Source organism: Panthera tigris, chromosome A3 (assembly GCF_018350195.1).
Source record: "Panthera tigris isolate Pti1 chromosome A3, P.tigris_Pti1_mat1.1, whole genome shotgun sequence".
In the NCBI taxonomy this organism is placed as follows: Eukaryota; Metazoa; Chordata; class Mammalia; order Carnivora; family Felidae; genus Panthera; species Panthera tigris.
Genome location: NC_056662.1, coordinates 113,105,049 through 113,126,353, shown reverse-complemented (window position 1 = coordinate 113,126,353; position 21,305 = coordinate 113,105,049). Strand labels below are relative to the sequence as shown.

The following is a 21,305-nucleotide window of genomic DNA, read 5'->3' as shown; positions in this document are numbered from 1 at the left end:
AAGGATTTATCCATTTATCTCCTGACTTTTCATTCCTTTCCATTCTGGCTCTCTAGATTCTTGAACTCTATGAAAGAAACACAGTGTGTTAAATCTCTGCTTGCTTTTAATGTTTTCATAGATAAGTGAAATTTATTTGAAGCTGTTAAAATTTTTCTAGAATACAGATAGAATATTAAAGCTACCAAAGATTTTATTTCAAACCAATATGTAAGAAAACCTGAGAAAGATAGCTTACAAAAGAAAATTACACACCAGTCTCCTAGAGAAATCCTAAATAAATTTATTATCAATATTGGGCAATACATTAAAAGAGTAAATTGTGACCATGGTGGGTTTATTCTTTTTTTTTTTTTTTCTTTTGGCTTAAAACAATAGAAATTTATTATCTCTCAGTTTTTGAGGCTAAAAGAATGCAATCAGTGTGTTTGCAGGCCATACTCTCCTCTGGAGGCTCTAGGGGAGAATTCTTCTTTGCCTTTTCCTAGCTTCCATTGGTTGCCAGAAATTCTCAGTGGTCCTAGACTTGTAGATGCATCATTCCATTCTCTGCCTCCACCTTCATGTGGTACCTCTTCTCTTATGTCTTTGTGTCCAAATTTCCCTTTTCTTTCTTTCTTCTTTTTTTTAATTTTATTTTTAAAATTTACATCCAAATTAGTTAGCATATAGTGCAACAATGATTTCAGGAGTAGATTCCTTAGTGCCTCTTACCCATTTAGCCCATCCCCCCTCCCACCATCCCTCCAGTAACCTTCAGTTTGTTCTCCATATTTATGAGTCTCTTCTGTTTTGTCCTCCTCCCTGTTTTTATATTATTTTTGTTTCCCTTCCCTTATGTTCATCTGTTTTGTCTCTTGAAGTCCTCATATGAGTGAAGTCATATGGTTTTTGTCTTTTCTCTGACTGACTAATTTCACTTAGCATAACACCCTCCAGTTCCATCCATGTCGTGGCAAATGGCAAGATTTCCTTCTTTTTGATTGCCGAGTAATAACTCCATTGTGTATATATACCACATCTTCTTTATCCATTCATCCATCGATGGACATTTGGGCTCTTTACATACTTTGGCTATTGTTGATAGTGCTGCTATAAACATGGGGGTGCATGTGTCCCTTCGAAACAGCACACCTGTATCCCTTGGATAAATGCCTAGTAATGCAATGCTGGGTCGTAGGGTAGTTCTATTTTTAGTTTTTTGAGGAACCTCCATACTGTTTTCCAGAGTGGCTGCACCAGCCTTGTATTCCCATGAGTTTATTCTTAAAATGCATGAATGGTTAAATATCCTAATATATATCATATGAATGTATCATTTTCTTCATACTGTAAGACATTTCAAAAATCCAACATTACTTTCTGGGGCACCTGGGTGGCTTAGTCAGTTAAGTGTCTGACACTTAATCTCGGCTCAGGTCATAATCTCCTACTTCATGAGATCAAGCCCCATGTTGGGCTCTTCACTGGGTTGGAGCCTGCTTGGGATTCTCTCTGTCCCTCTCTCTGCCCCTCTCCTGCTCATTCTCTCTCTCTCTCTCTCTCTCTCTCTCTCTCTCTCTCTCTCTCTCAAAATAAACATTTAAAAAAATAATAAAAACTAATATGTGTAGTTTTAATTATTTGTTGTATATACACAGTGAAAGATAAAGGTAAGGAGTAGATTCACGAAACTAAGGACATGATGTTACGATATGAATACATGTACAATATTTGGAAAACATGGGCATGATAGTTTTGTGTGATGTAAATAAAAGCAGTTGACAAGCACAAGTCAGTCACCATATATTTACTTTTTCTTTTAACTAGGCTTTTTTTTTAAATTGTGTATGAGACCTCCAAACATTCAGTAGATATATGCTTTAGTATACTACTGTTCATATAAAGTTGTACTGCAGTAAAGGTTTTCCTATGAGACTGTAATATATTTGCTCTTACGTTTCCTACAGAAACATTCATCTTGATTTTAGTTTAGTTACATACTATTTTTTTTCAAAGTGGAGATATTTGCATGCCTCCAAAACTGATCAGCAATTTCTTTTTTTCAGCTTCTCTTCTTTTTTCAGCCAACCCCTTCTGCTCTACACACCCTGTGAATTTTCTAGTGTAATTTTCTTTAATCCAATTCATAAGGTTCTGGGCCAAGGATGTCTTGGTTTATGTTTTGTTTGTTTTCTGTGGTTTTAAGAAAGTCTCTAGTATCCTGATAAGTTAGCTGGGAGCTCTTAGGTAAATTAATTTTATGACCAGGAAGAAATACATAGTCTTAATATAAAGAAGTCATTCAATTTTATTGGGTGTTTTTGCAGATACTTTCTATTGGCCTGTGGGTGATATTTTCATTTTCTTAACAGTATCCTTCAGAAAATAAGTTTTCTATTTTCATGAAGTCTTGTCAAGTTTTTCCTTTATATATTATTTTTATGTCCTAAAAAAAAGAAAAAATCCTTGCCTAAACCATGGTCCTACACATGATCTGCTATATTTTCTTCTAGAAATTTAGTTTTTGCATTTATGTTGCATTTGGGTCACAGTTTTTTTGTTTTTTGTTTTTGTTTGTTTTTGCCTGTGGATGTCCATTTGTTCCTCTGTCATTTGTTGTACAGGCTCTGCTTTTTTGATTGAATTTTCTTTGCTTTTCAAAATCCGTTGACTGTACACGTTTTGCACTATCTGGACTCTCTTCTGTAGAATTGACGTTTGCATCTCTACTTTTCTAATACTGTATTGCCTTGGTCCCTCCACAGTTTCTTGAAATCTGGTAGTGCTGGTTTTCCAACTTTGTTCTTTTTTCAGAATTGTTTTGGCTATTCTGGTTCCTTTGCTTTTCCACATAAATTTTAGAATAAGTTTATTGATTCTCGTCTACACTACCTGAAATAAAACAAAACCCTGCTGGATTTTGACTGAGAATGCATCGGTCTACGGATCAATTTAGGAGGAGTTACATAGCCTCTTTGGATTTTTTTTGTACCCAGTCATGTAGTCACTGAGCAAAAACAGCCTTATTTCCTTCCTTTCCAGTGTGTATGTCTTAATCCGCAGCCCCTGCCCTGCCCTTCCCTTTCCCCTCTCCCAATGCCCTGGTTAAGTACCTTCAGTATGATCAGTATAAGTGATGAAATTGGCCGTCTTTGTTTTTTTCTTACTGTTATTGGTAGTCTTTCACAAGTAGAAATGTTACTAGCTATAGCTTCCTTTGTAGATGTCTGATAGCAATTTGAGGTTTTTTGTGTTCTTAATTTGCTAAGACTTAAAAAAATCATGTGTTACCCTTGGGTTTTGTGGAATGCTTTCTCTATATCTTTTGAAATTATCATGTTGTTTCCTGTGTAGTCTGTAAATATGGTGAATTACATTGATTTTTTTTAAAAAGTGTTGATCACTGTGTGTTCCCAGCATAGACTCACTGCTCACTTGGTCATGATATATTATCCTTTTCATGTCTTGCTTAAATTAAATTACTTAACATTTTGTTGATTTTTGAATCTATCTTTATGAGGAATGTTTGCATTTTTCTTACAATGTCAGGTTTTTATGAAAAGTGCCTGTTTTTTATACAAGTTAATGCTGGACTCATAAAACGAACGATCCCTTTTCTGTTTTTGAAAGGAGTTGTGTAAAATTGATTAAATATTCGACAGTACTCACCACTGAGTCATGCTGAGTCTGGAGTTTTCTTGGAGAAAACGTTTTCAATTTATTTTATAGTGAAAGATGATTCAGGTTTTCTGTTTCTTCTTGAGTGAGATTTGGCAGTTTGCATCTTGACGGATTTTGTTCATTTCATCTATGTTGTCGAATTATTTGTATTATTTCCTTATTATCATCTTAATGTTGATGGGCTCTAGTTCGATTCCTGTTTTCGTTTCTGATATTGATAATTGTTATTTATTTATGGCTAGAAGTTTATCATTTTTTTTTTGGTATTTTCAGAAAACTGACATGAAGCTTTCTCCTACACCTCAATCCTATTCTAACACTGTCCAAAGTTAGTGTCAGACTCACAGGTTTAGCTACTCAGTACCATAACATTGCCCTCACTTCAGAGCGCACAGTTGCAAGTTGCCGCACTTCTGTCAGATTTGGGTACAAATTCAGGGGTTCTCACAGCACACTCCTCAGTTTTGGTAGTTTGTAAAAATGACACATAGAACCCAGGTAAAACGCTTAACACTTACGGATTTATTATAATGTATATAACTCAGGAACAGCTAAATGGAATAGATACATGGGCAAAGTGTGTCGTAGGGGGTTTGTAAGGTTGGGTGTCTGTGAATGGGTTTGAACGTCAAGGGTTCTGTGTTATCACCGTTGCATACACCAGAATTTAGCCGTTTGTTAAATATATTAGCTGAATTCTTACTCATTTGTATGTTGCCAGTGTCTGTTCTCAAGTTCTGCCATAGGAAAGTCAAGCTCTTATTCTGTCTCGTTGGAGGTGCCTATCTTTCCTGGATTTCCAGCTCTGTAATGGGTTTATGTGACTTTATAGTTAGTTTTACTTTTTCTCGTTAATTTGGGGGCAGTATTTTCTCCAGATTTTTATATCTTAGGCATAAGCAGAACTTGAGAGCATTTAACTTTGATGTGTAAGAATTAGTTGACTGAATTTCAAGTTTTGAAAATCATAATTAGTAGAAAATGTTTAAATAGCACCATTTGAAGATATGAAAAACCAGAGCTTATTCCATGTGATACTCAAATATTTTAGTCCATAGCTTCAAAACCACCTGTTTGATTACTTGTCCTTTAGTTTTCTATTGGAAGGGAAGTCATTTTTGATTTTGTGTCAAATGGAAGACAGTTAGAATGACTCAGGAAGAATGGAGACCATTTGCTACAGAATGAAACAGTGAAAACCAAGAGTTTAATTACTGTGTTAGCTCTCTTGTATTGTGGTGGTTACTTTTTTAAAAATTTAAGATGGATTAATTTTTAATCATCTCTCTTTTTCTGCAGGGGTGCTTTCCAGACAGGCCAAGGTCCTCTTGATGCCCAAGTAAAGCTCTTAGAATTTACCCTGGAGCAGAATTTTGAAGTTGTTTCAGTTAGTACTATTTCTGCTGTAATAGAGTCTGTCACCTTTTTAGTGCACCACTATATCACTTGCTCAGACAAAGTGATGTCTCGAAGTGGATCAGATAGCTCGGTGGGTGCTCGAGCATGCTTTGGGGGACTCTTTGCCAACCTTATTCGTCCAGGCGATGCAAAAGCAGTTTGTGGCGAAATGACAAGAGATCAACTCATGTTTGATTTGTTAAAACTGGTTAACATTCTAGTACAGCTGCCTCTTTCGGGCAATAGAGAATACAGTGCAAGAGTTTCTGTGACCACCAATACTACAGACAGTGTTTCAGATGAGGAAAAAGTCTCCGGAGGCAAAGATGGTAATGGAAGCAGTAGTAGTGTTCAAGGATCACCTGCATATGTTGCTGACTTAGTGTTAGCCAACCAACAGATTATGAGCCAGATTTTGTCTGCTCTGGGCCTGTGTAATAGCAGTGCCATGGCGATGATAATTGGTACGTATTGAGAATGTTTAATCTTACGCTTGTTTTTGGTATTGTATCTCTTTGTTTTAGCAACATATAGATTGATTTTTTATTACTTTATAGTGTAAGGCTACTTCATTGCAAACTTCTTAGCAAGCTGTAAGTGGAAACTTCTAGAGAGTGGCTTCCTTCTATCAATAGGTGAAATAGAAATGATGAAGAATTTTAAGTGTGAATTTTTAAATACCATAATATGCTAATCAAATAACTTGTAATTTGTTATATTAAGAAAAAAATCAGTCTCACTGGTCAGGCACCATACTTCATAATCACACATCTCTGATGTGTTAAAGATGAAGAATTTCACATCAAATTTTATATTAGGGAACCTTATTGATTCCCACTTTTTAAAAAATGTGAGGTGTAAAATTTTATCCAAAGTGGAACAGTTTCTATGACACATACATCAGTGTAAAATTTCTGTATTGTTGCTTAACTTTTCTACCTGTTTGAAAGCTGTTATATTGTACTTCTGTAAACTGTGACAAAATTAATCCCATTGATTCCATTCTGTTTTTTCTTTCTTTGTGTATGGGAAACAACCATCCTATCTTGTTTTTAATTCGATGTCTTGAAGCATAGTTATGTAACAATACCACTTATTTTTCTCTCCATTTCCTTTCTTCTTGGTATATGGCTTATATGTAAGATGATATTCCTCAGTCATATAACAGAGCAACTTATTTTTATTGTTAGCAACATTAGAGGTATCTCATGTAAGAAGATGGCCAAAAACATGCTTTACTGAATGCTATGATGAATATCCCAATCTCTCGTATATGTATACACACATGTATTTATATACACATACACATATACATATATGTAGCTGTTATATACCCATCCTTCAGTGGTTTCAGGACAAATGACTTTTCTATTTTAATTATTACTGGTTTTTAAGTATATACTGTATTTTAAAAATGTGTAATCTTTTTATTTAAACTAGGGGCAAGTGGATTGCATCTTACCAAACATGAGAACTTTCATGGTGGATTAGATGCTATATCAGTTGGGGATGGATTGTTTACCATACTGACAACCCTCAGTAAAAAAGCTTCTACGGTCCACATGATGCTGCAGCCAATTTTAACTTACATGGCCTGTGGATATATGGGCAGACAAGTAAGTTCAATCTGGCAACTATTTCAGTAATTTAAATAGTTTCTGGCAATGGGGACAGAGAAGTATTTATAGGACAAAGACAGAGGATTCATATATTGGAAAAAGAGCAGCAGCATCAAGTAAGACCTATAGACTATTAAATAAAGTTTGAATGTAGTTTTTTGAGTCCATGTTGTGAAAAATCACCACAGTGATCTAAGAATAAAACATTAAACATAATCTTAAATTTTAGGTTGTTTTCCTGTTATCTCAAGAAGAAGTTTTCTTTTCCCTAGAAATAGCATAGTGGAATACCAAAATGCTCTCTGTAGATGTAACATACAAAAGTTTAATGCAACTATTTTTTCAAGCTATGATGCATGTTTGTTTAGTTTCCTTTCAGCCAAAAAGGATTTGGGTGATTTTAAAAGAAAAATCGGTTCGAATATTACTGCTTTTTGATTTTCCTTCTTATAAAATGAAATTGTAGGAACCAGTGTGATGCTTTTAACTTCTAGTCCATTTACTGCATTTTTTCAAATGCAGGTTTTAAAATGTACTTTCTTAAGGAGTATTTTGTATGTCGGTGTAAATCACCATTTTCTTAAATTGTCATTGCATATATATGTGCACATATTTCTCCATTAATGGAAAGATATTTGAGAAGAATCAGTTTTTAAATGAAATTAGTGTCTAATGGAAAACAAAATCAATGCACATTGAGGTCGAAAATGATAATACTAGATAAAGACAGATGCTTAATTTAAAAAATACTCTCAGTTCAGAAAAAAAGCTATACTTCCTTGTTGATTCAGTAAGATTTCTTAGGTCTTTTGGCAGATATGTTGAATTTGTGATTTAGATTAAGGCTATAATTTTAGAATACTTAACTATAAAAGAATATTACAGTTAATATGTTAATTGTCCTCATTACAGGAAGTTAATAATCACTGTTATAAAGTCACAGTACATATGTGGTTTTCTTTAGGGCTCTCTCGCTACTTGCCAGTTATCTGAACCATTACTGTGGTTTATTTTGAGAGTATTGGATACCAGTGACGCCTTGAAAGCATTCCATGATATGGGTAAGATAAATTCCACAAATTGTCATTTAAGTGTACGCATTTGACAGTGTATGTTGTCATTTTTGTAGTCTTCTGTGAAAGGTGACTGAATGTCACACTGTCTTATTTTCATTTGGTGTTCTTTGTAAATTAGGTGGAGTTCAGCTCATTTGCAACAATATGGTTACTAGTACAAGGGCTATTGTAAACACTGCAAGAAGTATGGTATCAACTATTATGAAGTTTCTTGATTCTGGTCCCAATAAAGCTGTTGACAGCACTTTGAAAACAAGAATACTAGCTTCTGAGCCTGACAATGCAGAAGGGATCCATAACTTTGCACCCCTGGGTAAGAAAAGAATTACTAAATCTTATTGATATGAACTTACATATTTTATTAGCTGGTATGAAGCAGAAATAGTTCTTGAAGTAAGTTGATCATGTGATAATATCACCAAACAAGTGATTTTAAAGGTAGTGGTTTTTGAAACAGTCTGTTGATTAGAAGGAAGTTTTTAATAGCTCCCATTTTAATGATCTCCTTTGTTTGTATTTCCGAGTTAAATAGTAACACCTTTTGTGAAACGAAATAGCAGATTTTTGTGTCTGTTTTCACCATAAATGTTAATCAGTTTAAAGAACTTGTTCCATCTTATTTTGAGTTATTTTTTAAGAAGCTTCCGTTTTAGGTGGGTACTCCTTTTCCCAGTTTATTGTGCTAGATTTGTTATTACCTTAGTTTTCATTTGACGTGTGAATATAAAGAAATTAGGCAACGATTAATAATGAACTTATCACCTTGCAGGTTGACTGGGTGTCTTGATATTTTGTAAATACTGTGACAAATCGTGTTAAACACACACTAATAAATATGTTTGTAGCATCAAATGTTTATGATTTTAGCTAATTTTTCTGGTTCAGTGATTAGATAGTTCTTGATAGTTTATTTGGGTTCTTTTACAGAATTTTTATGATTTTTATAATATCTTCTGTAGGTACAATTACATCTAGCAGTCCAACTGCCCAACCAGCTGAGGTGCTTTTACAGGCCACGCCTCCTCACAGGAGGGCTCGCTCTGCTGCGTGGTCCTACATCTTCCTGCCGGAGGAGGCTTGGTGTGACCTCACCATTCATCTTCCTGCAGCAGTGCTTCTTAAAGAGATACATATCCAGCCTCACCTTGCATCTCTTGCGAGTGAGTAGTTTTTCTTGTAAAGAAACATGTATGAAAATAAACTGTAATGTAGGAACACTTAAAAATGAGAGAAAATATTTAGTAAACAGTGATACATTTAGGTATGATTCCCAGATTGCTTAATTTTGAAGTTTTTTGTGTAATATTCAACATTACCACCAAATCATTTCCCATGAAATGAATTGACATAGCTATTCCCCTTAAACAAATAGAATGTTTCATGAAATCCAAACCAACCTATTTCAGTTATATATAATTTTTCCTTGCCTTTCTCCCCAAATTTATTAAGCTATAGCATTAACTTGAAATGAGTTAGTTTACACACCTGTAGATAGCAGGCGTACTTTTTCTAGCCCCATCCTCAGTGCCAGTCCTGCAGTGGGAAATTAGCTTGGATTTATGTGTTGTTCCCTCCCCCCCCGTTGTAAGATAATTACATGTACACAATTTTTTATTTTAATAACTTGACTGTAATATTTAATATTTTTAATATTTGAGTGTGATTTTTTAAATTTGTACTATATTGAGTATCATTCATTTGGTGCTTTTTCATTGAATATATTTTGTTTTCACTTTGCAAGGTGTAAATAATTGAAAAGAGTTTTTAGGAAACAAGTTTTACATTAAGAGGAAAAAGAACTCTTCCAGGTATTCATAAAGGAATCTGAAATACTATTTTGCATTTTTGATCCCAGATTCTTTCAGTATAAGCATAGTGATTTTGGGGCGCCTGGGTGGCTCAGTTGGTTGAGTAACCAACTCTTGATTTCGGATCGGGTCGTGATCCCAATGTCCTGGGATTGAGCCCCACGTTGGGCTCTGTGCCAAGGATAGAGCCTGCTTGGGATTCTCTCCCTCTGCCCCTCTCCCCACTCACATGCTCTTGCTCTAATAATAAAAAAAAAAAAATACTGATTTTTAAATGTTTGTTTATTTTTAGAGAGAGAGAGAGAGAGACAGAGTATGAGCGGGGGAGGGTCAGAGAGGGAAGGAGACACAGAATCGGAAGCAGGCTCCAGGCTCTGAGCTGTCAACACAGAGCCTCATCTGGGGCTTGAACACACGAACCGTGAGATCATGACCTGAGATGAAGTCTTAAACTTAACCAACTGAGCCACCCAGGTGCCCCAAAGCACTTTGTTTTTGGTATATTATTCTTTTCCAAATTACTTACAACCCTAAGCCGTAACATATTAATCAAATGTCCCACATTGTGGGTGATAATTCTGAGTAATAGAAATAATAGAGTAATTGCCAATTTGGCAGTTTTTTTCTTGCAGAGACTCAAGTTATGTAAATGTGGATTACATATCTTCAGTTATTTTTATTTAGGGGAATGTTACAATTTTTAAAATATTATTTTTGTTACATTGTAGATCTCATATCTTATGTTGGAAAATAGCTCCAAAATCAGTCCTGGTGAAAGTCAATGACAAAGTATGACGTGGCATATAAATTATCTGTTTGCAAGTTCATAATATAACTGAAAGCTGCTCTTTTACTGGGATTTCTGCTAAACCATGAAGTCCAGTTCACATTTTCTTTAATAAGTTTTCACTCTTCTCTTCCTCCAGCCTGCCCGTCCTCTGTGTCCGTGGAAGTGAGTGCAGATGGGGTAAACATGCTCCCTTTGTCCACTCCTGTCGTCACCAGCGGCCTCACCTACATAAAAATTCAGCTGGTAAAAGCTGAAGTAGCTTCTGCTGTCTGCCTTAGACTTCATCGCCCCCGAGATGCCAGCACATTAGGCCTGTCACAAATTAAATTACTGGGCCTCACTGCTTTTGGTACCACTTCTTCGGCAACAGTTAATAATCCCTTTCTTCCATCTGAAGATCAGGTATCCAAAACAAGGTATGTTTTATTTCTCATTCTTTTTTGTTAATGATTTATTTATTTATTTACTTATTTTTACTTTTTAATATTGTTTTTTATTTTTTTAAATTTACATCCAAATTAGTTAGCATATAGTGCAACAGTGATTTCAAGAGTAGATTCCTTAGTACCCCTTACCCATTTAGCCCATCCCCCCTCCCACAACCCCTCCAGTAACCCTCAGTTTATTCTCCATATTTATGAGTCTCTTCTGTTTTGTCCCCCTCCCTGTTCTTATATTATTTTTGTTTCCCTTCCCTTATGTTCATCTGTTTTGTATCTTACAAAGTCCTCATAGGAGTGAAGTCATGTGATTTTTGTCTTTCTCTAATTTCACTTAGCATAATACCCTCCAGTTCCATCCATGTAGTTGCAAATGGCAAGATTTCACTCATTTTGATTGCCGAGTAATACTCCATTGTATATATATACACCACACCTTTATCCATTCATCCATCGATGGACATTTGGGCTCCTTTCATACTTTCGCTATTGTTGATAGTGCTGCTATAAATGTTGGGGTGCGTGTGTCCTTTCGAAACAGCACACCTGTATCCCTTGGATAAATGCTTAGTAGTGCAATTGCTGGGTCATAGGGTAGTTCTATTTTTAGTTTTTTGAGGAACCTCCATACTGGTTTCCAGAGTGGCTGCACCAGCTTGCATTCCCAATGTTTTATTTATTTTTGAGAGAGAGTGTGAGCATGTGTGAGCAGGGAAGGGGCAGAGAGAGATGGGGACAGAGGATCTGAGGCAGACTCCACAGTGACAGCAGGGAGCTCATGTGGGGCTTGAGTCCATGAACCGTGAGATCATGACCTAAGCTAAAGTCAGATACTCAACCAGCTGAGCCACCCAGGCACCCCTTATGTCTGATTCTTAAAAAAAGCTTTCTGAGCTTTTTATGAAATTATTTATTCTATGGTTTCTGTTTTAGGGCTTAGGAAGTCCTTTGTTCCATAGGTAGTTTATACAGCGCTGTAATTTTATTAGATGTAATAGAGATAATGATTCTTTAGAACCAGAACTTGGAGGTGGTTAAAATTGAAATTTATGTGTGTTTAATTCTTGAGGTATGTACAATGTGTAGTATCTGTGGGTATGGATTTCTGTTCTTTGGATCAGAGTCTAATATATGAATTTCCACATGCCTGTCACCAGGATACATCTGAACCATACAAATTGACCATATAGACAGAGACCTAGTCTTGTATGATAATTCCTAAATGGCAATGAGTGGAAAGGTTAGATTTGAGCCATACAAATTGACCAAATAAACAAGGACCTGAATATGTCCTTTAATTCACATTTATCTGGTATATTTTGATAGTTGAAAATGTTATACACTGGTTCTATTGAAAGTTTTGCCTGATAAGAAAATTTGGGTTTTTTTATTCTCAAGCTGCCAAGACTTTATAGTTTCACAAGGCTATAATCCTATGCATTTTATATTTAAACATATATGTGTATATATAAAAAAAAACATTTTCTGACTGGGCACCTGGCTGGTTCAGTCAGGAGAGCATGTGACCCTTGATCTTAGGGTCATGAATTCAAGCTCCACATTGCACGTGGAGCCTATTTTAAAAAAATACAAAAAACTTTTTTGACTGGTTGAACAAAAGGCAAGTAGTTCCTAAATGCTGTTAGTGGTTAAGTATTTTTATTTGTTACACTATGGAGGAAACTTAACTGTGTTTAAGTCCTTCTTCATGTTCTAGCATTTTTTAAACGAAGATTTGTGTTACTTATGAGACACAACATGCTGATTTTTCAATTTTGTTTTACCCCAGAAATAATCTGAGCTACTTGAATTTACCACGTAAGCTGCTTTGTGTTGTCTTTTTCAGTATCGGCTGGTTACGGTTATTGCATCATTGCCTTACTCACATAAGTGATCTGGAAGGAATGATGGCGAGTGCGGCTGCACCTACTGCTAATCTGCTGCAGACTTGTGCTGCCTTACTGATGTCCCCGTACTGTGGGATGCACTCACCCAACATTGAGGTTGTGCTTGTAAAGATAGGACTGCAGTCCACAAGGATTGGCCTGAAGCTCATAGACATTCTCCTGAGAAACTGTGCAGCATCAGGCAGTGATCCTACAGGTGACCACCGTTAACTTTGATATTTTAATTTTTACCTATCTGCAAAACAGTGACAGTTACTTAATCACTTAATCTTTGTGATGAAATCTGTTTCTGAAATTAATTTCCATTATGGCTTCAATGTCCTTGGAGTTTTTTTGTTGTTGTTGCTGTAATTTATGGAAGTGTAATTTTTAATTAACAATTTAAAATTAAATTGAGCAAATGTTCCTATACCATTTGCTTATTTAGCAAACTTTCTTTTGGTTCTTTATTGCAAGATCTAAACAGCCCTTTACTTTTTGGAAGACTGAATGGACTCTCTTCCGATTCTACGATAGATATTCTTTACCAGCTTGGAACAACTCAGGATCCTGGAACAAAAGACAGGTATATGTTGATCTTGTTTTTTTGTTTTGTTCTGTTTCTTTTTTTCCTTTTTTAAAATTAATTAATTTTTTAATATTTATTTATTTTGAGAGAAAGAGAGAGAGAGAGAGAGAGAGTGAGTGGGGGTGAGACAGAGAGGGAGACAGAGAATCCCAAGCAGGCTCCATGCTGTCAGCACAGAGCCCGATGCAGGGCTTGAACTCACGGACACTGAGATCACTGTTTATTATTTAAGGACACACTTACACACAGTTATGTGATAGCGAACGTTACTTCTAATACTTTCTCCTTAGGTTGTTTCGTAAAAGTCAAGACTGTTGATTATATTGGACATATACCTGTATGCTTTACATGATATAACTTCTAGAAACTTTTGTGAACATTAAACATCAATTTTTATGTATTTGGACATATCTTAAGCAAATTTGAATGGAAATAGAATTATAATCAGTATTACTTTTGACAAATGGAATGGAATAAAATATTACAGGTTTTGAAATGTTTATTTACTTCAAGAGAGAGCACAAGTGAGGAAGGGGCAGAGAGAGAGGGAGAGAGAGAATCCCAAGCAGGTTCCATGCTGTCAACACAGAGCCCAATGCCAGGCTCAGTCGCACAAACCATGAGATCATGACATGAATCGAAATCAAGAGCCAGACGTTTAAGTGACTGAGCCACTCAGGCGCCCCAAAATATTACATGTTTTTATGTGAACCATGTTGTTAGGAGATCTTTGTTAAGTTGTGGTGCTGTCAAATCATACAATCTTAGGTAGCATTTACTACCTGTGTATGAATATTAGAATATTGTGTCCATATTAGGCACCTAGATTATTTTGACAAAAGTAATGTTTTTTTTGATTACTTATTATTTGTAATATTCATTGACAGCTTTTCATTAGCTCTCTACCTTCTATCTCCTTCCTACTGCAAGGTGAAATGTTGTCATACAAAGTAAATAATATTTGAACATCTCACCTAAATATTTAGTGATGGTTTACATATAGGTAATTTTGGATGGGTTTTACTAATGTACCTTTTCTTTGATGTCTTCTACCTCCACATTGAGAAGAACTTCCCAAGTATTTTTGAGACACGTTTTTGTTGACAAATTTTGGGTGATGATTTGTCATTCTCTTGTTTTATATATATCATATATCAGTACCAGAATACCATTTATAGAATGTGTGACTCCATAAACAATTAATCTTTACTATTTTCTGAGTTAATGCTATCCTTTAATATTTTGGTTAATATTCAAGAAAATCATTTGATATTTTGTTAGTTTGTTTATAAGTTATTAACAAATCATTAATTTTGTGGGTACTTAACTCATTTTATTGGTATTTACTGAATAGTTGCTGTGTGCGTGGCACTGCGCTAGATACTAGAGTATCCAAGTTCATTGAATCCAGCTTTTTGCCTTGTATTGGGGAGACAGAATAGTGTCACTCACAAGGGACAATTTACATAGGTCAGACTTGGGGATTTGGGGTAGTGTCAGGCGTGACAGGTGCCTAGTAAATTTTGATACTTTAATCACTGATAATGTAATAAGCTTTAACTTATTTTAGGCTGGTTGCTTTCATACTCTCCGATGAAGAATGTTCAAATGGCATTTAATGAAGTAAATTTATTTCCAGCATGGTAACTTCAAGATATTAAATAAGCTGAATTCTTTTCTATAAAGCTTTTTGCTTCACATAAGTAATATTATTATATTTAAAAATAGATTGGAATTTTTTGGAATATTTTTTTTGATGTTTCTTTTTGAGAGAGAGACAAAGTGTTAGTGGGGGAGAGGCACAGAGAGAGGGAGACACAATCGGAAGCAGCCTCCAGGCTCTGAGCTGTCAGCACAGAGCCTGACGTGGGGCTCGAACCCACGTACTGTGAGATCATGACCTGAGCTGAAGTGGGATGCTAAACTTACTCAGCCACTTGGGCGCCCCTGGAATATTTTTTGATAGAATAAATTGTGCCAAATTCAAATTATAATGGCTAATGAGGTAAGAAAGAATTAAAAAATTAATTTTATTTTTTTAATGCTTATTTATTTTGAGAGAGAGACAGAGAGCGAGCAGGGCAAAGGCAGAGAGAGAGAGAGGGAGACACAATCTGAAGCAGGCTCCAGACTCTGAGCTATTAGCATAGAGCCCGACGTAGGGCTTGAACCCACGAACAGTGAGACCATCACCTGAGCTGAAGTCGGACGCCTAACGCACTTAGACACCCAGGCCGCCCCATAAAATATTAATTTTAAATATTTTTCTAGAACAACTTTCTTAAAATATCTTACAATTATTTAATTCTTTAATAGTTCTTTGTGTTTTTTTTGTCATAGGAAAACTACCCTAAATAAAATTGTTCTCACTGCATAATACTTTTTAAAACATAAATGTTTTAGAACTGATATAATAACAAAATTATTGGCTTCCGCACACTGAGAAAATTTTACTCTTTCCCAATTACCTCATCTGCTTTCTCTTTTTCTGACTTATATTTATTTCCAATCATATGAAATTTAAAGGGTCTTGTCCGGGGGCGACTGGGTGGCTCAGTTGGTTAAGCATCTGACTCTTGGTTTCATCTCAGGTCATGATCTCATGGTTCGTGAGTTTGAGCTCCACGTCGCTTCATGCCCACAGTGCAGGACCTGCTTTCTTTCTATCCCTCTCTCTCTGCCCTTCCCTCCCTCTCTCCCTCCCTCTCTGTCTCAAAATAAACAAATAAAAACTTAAAAATATGTATTAAAAAAAAACAGTAAAATAAGGGGTCTTGTTCAGAGCAGAGAAGGGGTTTAAGTAGCATTATATACCTTCCTACCCCCATTTCTTGTAACCTGAAGCAAAGAATCTTATAAACTCCAAAGCCATATTGCTTTAAAAGATGTTACTCTATGGGGCGCCTGGGTGGCTCAGTCGGTTGAGCGTCTGACTTCGGCTCAGGTCACCATCTCGTGGTCCATGAGTTCGAGCCCTGCGTCGGGCTCTGGGCTGATGGCTCAGAGCCTGGAGCCTGATTCCAATTCTCTGTCTCCCTCTCTCTCTGCCCCTCCCCCGTTCATGCTCTTTCTCAAAAATAATAAATGTTTAAAAAAAAAATTAAAAAAAAAAAGATGTTATTCTCTGGGCGCCTGGGTGGCTCAGTCAGTTAAGTGTCGTGTCCGACTCTTCATTTCAGCTCAGGTCACGATCTCACAGTTTCGTGAGTTCAGACCCCTGCAGTGACTCTGTAGAGCCTCCTCCAGATTCATTCATTTTCTCTCTCTCTCTCTCTCTCTCTCTCTCTCTCTCATCTTCTCCCCTGCTCATGCTCTCTCTCAAAATAAATAATAAACTTAAAAAAAATTTTTTTTAAATGTTGTTCTCAGTATTCCTCCCAACTCCAGGGTATTAAGGGTAGGGTGACACTTGAGAAAAAGTACTTACGTTGGGGCTATATTCTGTTGTCAGAGTGCAGGGGGTGGGTGACTGCTAGTAGTATTTAATGGTTGGGGGCCAGGGGAGTAAGACATGCTGTGTTGCATGAGATTCTGCACAATAAAGAATTAGCCCCAGATTACTATTCTGGGTTGTGTGGATTTGTTATAAGATGAAAGAAAATTTACAGGAGACCATGAATTTGTTAAGTTTTGTATCCTGTAAGTCCAGATATTTATAGGGTTTTTTTGGTAAGTGAGTTAAGAAATTACCCAATGTTTATTTGCATAACATAAATTATATGTTATCATATGTTATTTCAAACATTTTCATCAGTTAAGATTAGTAAGGTTATTGGAGAAGTAGAACTACTATGTCCATTTTGCTTACATAAGTTCCTTTTCCTTCCTAGTTTAGATTAAAAGTACCAAGAACATTAGTATATGACTCTCATAAATACAGTGCTTACTTGAAATGGTGGTATTTATCCATATTAAATGTCAGTTGTGGTATAATTGGTTATTTGAATTCATTTTCTTTTAAGAATTCAGGCCTTGTTAAAATGGGTCAGTGATTCTGCAAGAGTGGCTGCTATGAGGAGAAGTGGCAGGATGAGCTACATGTGCCCTAACTCTTCGACAGTAGAGTATGGTCTTCTCATGCCATCTCCTTCTCATTTGCACTGTGTAGCAGCAATTCTGTGGCATAGTTATGAACTGCTTGTAGAGTACGATTTACCAGCGCTGCTGGACCGAGACCTCTTTGAGTAAGTACGATTTTTGAAATCCTTTTTTCTCCGTTAGCAGATTGTTACAGGTTTTCACTTGATGAAATGGTATTTTATATGCTTGTTTGGATACTAATAATACTTTGAAAGTAGTAGTTACGTAGAATCATGTATAATTTTGAAATTAGGTGCTTACAAATTTAATTAGATTTATCTCCACTAAGAAGAAATATTAGTGTCATTGCTTGCTTTCTCCCACCTAAAATTGAAGAGTTTAATGTATGTGTTCCTACAGGTCATAGTATTTATTCTTTTTTGCAAATTTACCCACCAGACTTTTTTATTGGGCTTGTGCACATGCCAACGGGGGAGGGACAAGGAAGAGAGAAAATCTCAAGCAGATTCCATCCCCAGCATGGAGCCCAACACGGGGCTCAGTCCCACAACTGTGAGATCATGACCTGAGCCGAAATCAAGAATGGGACGCTTAACCGACTGAGTCACCCAGGCACCCCCAGATTGTTTTTTCATCCTTAATGTACAGCTATTTAAGGAGTAAATTATAATTGGAAATTGTGAAAGACTTACTACTTTAGAGAGTTTTTAATGGTTAGTTGTTTTTACTACTTTCTAGTTATCTGATAGGATTGTTCTTTTGGCAGTTTCCACTTACCCACATTTCTTTATCATACTTAGGGCTTTGCTGAACTTAGCGCCTGTAATTGCTAAGTCTATAACAGAATATTATATTTATTTCTGAGGAGTTCCATGACCTAATAAAAGACTGGCCTTTTGTCCTTTTTAGTCTGTCATTTTCATATTTGGTCTTCTCAATTGGCATAACCCACGAGTTATTAATGAAACTTACTAATAGTTTTTGATTTGCAAACATGAATTTTAAGCCATCAATCATGTCAAATTCAATCTGAACATCTCTTTTGTGTAATTTTTCAATGTTTCTTTCTTTCTTTCTTTAAGTTTATTTATTTTGAGAGACTGCGCAAATGTGGAGGGGCAGAGGGAGAGAGAGAATCCCAAGCAGGTTCCACCTTGTCAATGCAGAGCCTGATGCTGGGCTGAAACTCAGGAACCATGAGATCATGGCCTGAGCTGAAATCAAGAGTTGGACACTTAACTGACTGAGCCACCCAGGCACAACTCCACTTTTTCTTTATGTAACTTTTTTGAGGTCACACATAGAGCGGTAGATACATTTAAATACAGATCTCTTGATTTTCTGTACTGGTTTTACAAGTCTAATCTAACTTCATCTGCCTAAATACCTAAATAATGTATATCAAAGCAGTCATCATGAAATCTTACAGTATTCTATGTCAAATAAAACATATACTTTTATAGCTGTCATGATTTTATACAGTGTATGTTGATTTCTAATATTACTATTGGAAAAATGAGGTCTTTCTAAAGATACGTATATAATATTAACCTGGTGTCTTTTATTCCCCTAGGTTACTTTTTAATTGGTCCATGTCTCTTCCCTGCAATATGGTTTTGAAGAAAGCTGTTGACAGTCTACTTTGCTCAATGTGTCATATACACCCAAATTATTTTTCTTTGCTCATGGGCTGGATGGGGATTACCCCTCCTCCAGTGCAGTGTCACCACAGACTGTCCATGACTGATGATAGCAAAAAGCAAGATCTTACTTCATCCTTAACAGATGACTCTAAAAACGCACAAGCGCCTCTTGCACTAACTGAATCACATTTGGCAACCCTTGCATCCTCTTCTCAATCTCCAGAAGCTATCAAACAATTATTGGACTCAGGTTTGCCTTCTCTTCTTGTGAGGAGTCTGGCTACTTTCTGCTTCAGTCACATTTCTTACTCAGAAAGCATTGCTCAGTCAATAGATACTTCCCAGGACAAGCTCAGGCGGCATCATGTTGCACAACAATGTAATAAGATGCCTATCACAGCAGACCTGGTTGCTCCCATTCTTAGGTTTTTGACAGAAGTTGGCAGTAGCCATGTTATGAAAGACTGGCTCGGTGGGTCTGAGGTCAATCCACTGTGGACAGCACTTCTGTTTTTATTGTGTCATTCTGGGTCTGCTTCTGGAGGACATAATTTAGGTGCACAACAACAGACTAGTGCAAGATCGGCCTCTCTTTCTTCAGCTGCTCCAACAGGATTGACTACTCAACAGAGGACAGCTATTGAGAACGCCACTGTTGCATTCTTCCTGCAGTGCATTTCATGCCACCCTCATAATCAAAAACTGATGGCCCAGGTAAGATTAGAAATACCGGCTTAAGTTTTAGGCATCTTATTATTTTAATACAATGTTAAATAACACTAATGAAATTAGTTGAGAAAGGGGTATGTATTACAGGTGATAATGAAGATTGGGATACGGTCCATTTAGAGATCTAAATTGAAACTAATTAAAATAAAGTCTTGATATATCTTCCCTCTTCCTCTCAACTGTCACATATTCCTTTTGATGAGATAATGGGCAAATTCACAGCGATTCTAGCTATAGATCATACATTCCTCTTTTTAAACTCATCTCCCCCTGCCCCCCATAAAGAGGACAAACCAGAAGAACAGTACGGGCTGCTGAAAGACGATTGACCACTTGAAGGTGTCATCTCATCTGCAGTGGAGTATTGTATTTTGCTGTAACTGACTTGCTATGACTTTTAGTTTGCTTCTAATGAAGCAGACATTAGGGTAGATTTCAGATAGGAGATTCCTGACAGATCTCACTAAAAATATGAGAGATGATTTTATTGTTTTAAGTCCATGGGGACAAAAATCTTGAAAGCTAGAATTATTACAAGGACGATTCTAGTTGATTTTTGCCGGATTCCGCTCCTTTCTAGCTGTTTTGACCTTTATCTAGAGACAGTTAACATAATTTTCAAGAAATACTGAATGATTTAACTTTATTGAGAAGGATAGCAAGATACTTGAGTGTCTAAAGTATTTAATTATTGCCAAACTTGATCTGCTTAATATGCCTAATTAAAGGAAATGTCTAAATTATCAATTTTAACCAAGGTCATGGATATGAGAATTTGAAAATCTGGTTTGTACCTCTGGGTAGCCTGAAACTTTCGTGTCTTACTGCTTTCTGGCTTAATTATCATCTCTCAGCTTCTTGTTAAGGCTTTGTTTGATATTTTTAATACCCTTTTTTCATAATTTTTATTGCATTGTAAGCACATTGATATTGACTCAAGTTGAAAGTAAGTTGGTTACACCAGGTATTTATGTGAAAACCCTGTAGTAGTAGTTTATCCACAGAAATTTTCTCTGGGGATAATCTTTTTTTTTTTTCTTGAAAGTACACAGCTGCAGATAAATAGTGCACTTAATTTTTAAATCTCTTTACTTGCCAGGTCCTCTGTGAACTTTTTCAAACGTCTCCTCAAAGAGGGAACCTTCCAACATCAGGGAACATTTCAGGGTTTATACGTAGATTGTTTTTGCAATTGATGCTGGAGGATGAGAAAGTGACAATGTTTCTTCAGTCTCCCTGTCCAGTGAGTATTTTAACAGTTTAATTAAATCTTAATATTAGCTGTGTATAAAGATATTTTATAATTTCATATCAGAATCTGCAATTACCTCTACATCCTGATTTCTCAAATAGCAAACTGAAACTAGAACAACCTTGGTACTTAATGATAGGACTTACAAGTCTTCTTTGGATAACCTTTCTTGTGATAAATAGCCTAATTATACACTACCATGAAAAGTATAATTTGGTTGGGGGAAAGAGTGACAGATTATTAGGTACAGTGGTGCTAATACAAAAGTTGAGCAACAAATCAGATGTCAAATGTACCACATTAAAAAAAAAAATATTTAATGCTGCTTTTTGAGGGAGGGAGGGGGAGAGAGAGAGAGAGAGAGAGAAAGA

At 36.1% G+C, this 21,305-nt stretch overlaps 1 protein-coding gene across 9 annotated transcripts in view; it reads left to right on the top strand.

The window, feature by feature from the left end:
* The window catches only part of BIRC6 (baculoviral IAP repeat containing 6), a 223,543-nt gene that overhangs the window by 122,440 nt on the left and 79,798 nt on the right, over positions 1 to 21,305 (top strand). For all 9 annotated transcript variants that reach the window (XR_006215936.1, XM_042982203.1, XM_042982202.1 and 6 more), the window contains 11 exons: positions 4,963 to 5,525; positions 6,502 to 6,677; positions 7,645 to 7,741; positions 7,875 to 8,069; positions 8,716 to 8,916; positions 10,491 to 10,770; positions 12,641 to 12,897; positions 13,158 to 13,266; positions 17,232 to 17,453; positions 18,884 to 19,667; positions 20,782 to 20,925. Coding sequence is in view for 8 of the 9 variants with exons in the window: in XM_042982203.1 (XP_042838137.1) it covers positions 4,963 to 5,525; positions 6,502 to 6,677; positions 7,645 to 7,741; positions 7,875 to 8,069; positions 8,716 to 8,916; positions 10,491 to 10,770; positions 12,641 to 12,897; positions 13,158 to 13,266; positions 17,232 to 17,453; positions 18,884 to 19,667; positions 20,782 to 20,925 (3,028 nt within the window). In the remaining variant the exon portion in view is untranslated. The remainder of the gene's footprint in view (positions 1 to 4,962; positions 5,526 to 6,501; positions 6,678 to 7,644; positions 7,742 to 7,874; positions 8,070 to 8,715; positions 8,917 to 10,490; positions 10,771 to 12,640; positions 12,898 to 13,157; positions 13,267 to 17,231; positions 17,454 to 18,883; positions 19,668 to 20,781; positions 20,926 to 21,305) is intronic.